Genomic DNA, 3325 nt, shown 5'->3' with positions numbered 1-3325 from the left:
GGTGTGTCAGCAGCAACCTGCACAGCTGCCTACCAACCACAGCAGAACTCTGCACCTGGGCAAGTCAAGGATATAAAGACAAAGGAAGGGGCCAGTCGGTGGCATGGTGGTTAAGGTGCTGGACTCCCACATGGCCAACAGCAGTTTGAGTCCTGGACCTGGCAACTTGATTTTTCTCTCTCACTCTACTCAAATTTAAAAATAACAATAATGACGATGAATAAAATTAAATAAAATAATTCTTAAAATCAAACAAGAAAGACAAAGGGAGGGCCCACCGATGGCATAGTTGTTAAGACAGCTGATTTTCACATGACTTGACCAACCTGTTCAAGTCTTGGAAAGTTTGGGAAGTCTTCAAAGCTTGGAACCAGCAGCTAGCGTAATGGCTATGTCGCTGGACTCCCACGTAGTCGACCGCGGTTTGTGTCCTGGACCCGGTGGCTTAAACTCACACTGGGCGCGTGTGCGTGCGTGCCCAAGATCCCGAGAGGAGAATGGAGGAGAAGGGATTGCGGCGTGACCATCCCCCCTGAGGGGTGATTTCTCGCTTTCTGTCTCTCTGTCTCTCTCTGACTGGCGAGCGCACGTGCCCTATAGCAAATTTTTTAAAAGGGGGGACCAATAGGTGACATGGTGGTTAAAGGCACTGGATTCCCACAGTGCTGACCACAGTTCTAGTCCTGGACCTGGCAGCTTTCTTTCTCTCTCTCTCTCGTCAAATTAAAATAATAATAAATTAAATTAAATAATTCTTAATTTTTTTTTTAAAGAAGAAGAGACATTTTGTATTTAGTTTAAGCTAGGTCTTAATTAATATGGCTATTTCTTTTATTTTTAAGAATTATTTATTCATTTTATTTTATGTGTTAATTTGACCAGAGAGAAAGGGAAAATGAGAAAGCAAGCCACCAGGTCCAGGACTCGAACTGTAGTCGGCCATGTGGGAGCTCAGCACCTTAACCACCATGCCACCTGCTGGCCCCAATAGGGCCATTTCATTTCAGTGACCCCTGTGTTCCAGGTGGGGGATAACTCTCAGCAAGTGCACACGTCAATGAAAAAGCTAGTGAGCGTGAAAGACAGAGAGCAGGTCTTTATTGTAAAACTCTACGGCTAAGAGCGAGGGTCCTCCTGAGAGCCACCCTCACCTCCTTATTCCGCAGCGTGTACACCACAGGGTTCAGGAGTGGTGTTGCCACCGTGTAGAACACAGCCACCAGGCGGTCCTGGTCAGGGTTGACCCCAGACTCGGGCCGCAGGTAGATGATGGAGGCACAGCCAAAATGCACCACGACCACGGTGAGGTGGGCCGCGCAGGTGGAGAAGGCCTTGCGCCGGCCAGCCGCTGAGGGGATCCTCACGATGGCAGCCGCAATGAAGACGTAGGGCAGGGCACAATGAAGACGTAAGACAGGAGGATGAGGAGGAAGGAGACCAGCACCACCAAGATGCTTAAGAAGAAGATGACCAGCGCTTTGCCAGCACTGTCACCACAGCTGAGCCTCAGCACGGGGGCGATGTCACAGAAGAAATGCTCCACGCGATCTCCACGGCAAAAGGGCGAGGAGAAGATCATGCTGGTCTCGATCAGGGACACCAAGAAACCGGAACAGAAAACCAGGGCTCCCAGGCAGACGCACATGCTGGGTCTCATGATCACCGAGTAGCGCAGGGGGTGGCAGATGGCTACGTACCTGTCATAGCCCATCAAGGTGAGGAGGAAACAGTGACTGCACCCCAGGCCCAGGAAGAAGAACATCTGAGCGTGACAGCCAGCGATGGAGATGGCCTGGCTCTCCATCATCATGTGCACCAGCATATTGGGGACAGTGACCAGCGTGTAGCAGGTCTCTGAGAGGGACAGCACCGCCAAGAAGCGGTACATGGGCGTGTGCAATGTCCGGTCCACATGGATGATGGTGACAATGGTGACGTTGCCACTAAGGGTGATCGTGTACATGAGGAAGAACAACGCAAAGAGTGTGGTCCTCAGGTGTGGGAGGTTGGAGAAGCCCACCAGCACAAACTCCGTCACCAACCAGGTCCCATTGTCCTGTTGCTTCTCAGGAGCCTGAGAGGAGGTGACACTCTGAATGCAATAGAGCCCGTTAGTAAGGACCTGCTGCGCATCAGAGAACAGCAGGGTCAGACAATCCTCTCTCTGTTCCACAAAACAGGTGTGGGAGGGGATAGACAGGGGTGGAGCAGTAACACAATACTCTGCAAGAGTGACCCACAGAGGAGGATTCTGGGCTGGTGTCTCTTTTTCTTTTTCTTCTAATCAGGAAGCACCCCAAAAGAGGAGACCGTTCCTTGCTCCCGTTGAACCCTCATTATAAGTGATCCTATAGGAGTGCATTGTGCCCCGATCATTTCCAAAGCACATGTGCCTTCACCCCTCCTATAGGAAGACCACATGTGAGCTCCACACATCCCACCACTGGCAACTTGCACACCTGAGCACCTCAGATTCTAAATCTAAGTGAGAGTAACCTTGGAGGGGTCTCCTTGGGGGCGTTCCCAGAAGCTCCACCTTTCCTTCCTAGCCCATAGCATCTCATCTACAAGAAGCAGGATTGAACGCCTTGCCAGCACACTCCACTCTACGCTGTTAATCTCAGCTTAACACTCAGCCCCTCTACCATTTCTCTGCCCTACACTCATGTTCACATTTCACCCACTGCCTCCGGCAGGTTGCAGTGGCTTTACCAGCCTCATAAAGGACCTAAAGTTACACTTACCATGGCCTAGAGGAGGTGGCCCACAGTGTCTGCCAGTACTACTCTCCCCCTAAGAAGGGGAAAGCTGAGGACTTGGGCTCTCTTATACATGGATCCCTGGAGCTGCCCTCCCAGGGGCTCCTCAGCCACTAACAAGACCCCCAGGGCTCAGACTGGTGGTGCTTGTGGGATTTCTTCGTCCTGGAAACTCTAGACTCTGGAGGGCTGCTTCCCCAGTCACCCATAAAGCCCTGGAGGAGAGGAGTGAGAGAGGAGCCAATTAGGACTTCTCTCTGTGGATGGTAGTCACAAATGCATCCTCACTCCACCCACACGACCAGTGTCCACTGAGCTCCACCCAGTCCTGGGCAAAGCTGGTGCCCCATGGAAACAAAGCCCAGGCTCTGATCAAAGGTACAAAGAAACGGGTCCAGCAGTTAGTGTAATGGCTATGTCGCTGGACTCCCACATAGTCGACGGCAGTTCGCGTCCCGGACCCGGTGGCTTAAAACTCACGCCGGGCGCATGTGCATGCATGCCCAAGATCCCAAGACAAGAATGGAGGAGAAGGGATTGCGGCGTGGCCATCCCCCCCCGGGGGG

At 52.1% G+C, this 3325-nt stretch overlaps 1 protein-coding gene across 1 annotated transcript; it reads right to left on the bottom strand.

The window, feature by feature from the left end:
* Positions 1-1097: 1097 nt before the first annotated feature.
* On the bottom strand, positions 1098-2667 carry LOC102471792 (olfactory receptor 10T2-like). Its single transcript, XM_014593165.1, is given in 3 exon segments — positions 1098-1394; positions 1397-2164; positions 2662-2667. Coding segments are annotated over 3 exon segments (1071 nt in total).
* Positions 2668-3325: the final 658 nt, after the last annotated feature.

The sequence above is a fragment of the Tupaia chinensis genome, unplaced genomic scaffold (genome assembly GCF_000334495.1).
Source record: "Tupaia chinensis unplaced genomic scaffold, TupChi_1.0 Scaffold139785_1, whole genome shotgun sequence".
NCBI classification, from domain to species: Eukaryota; Metazoa; Chordata; class Mammalia; order Scandentia; family Tupaiidae; genus Tupaia; species Tupaia belangeri.
This window is presented reverse-complemented; position numbering and strand designations above follow the sequence as displayed.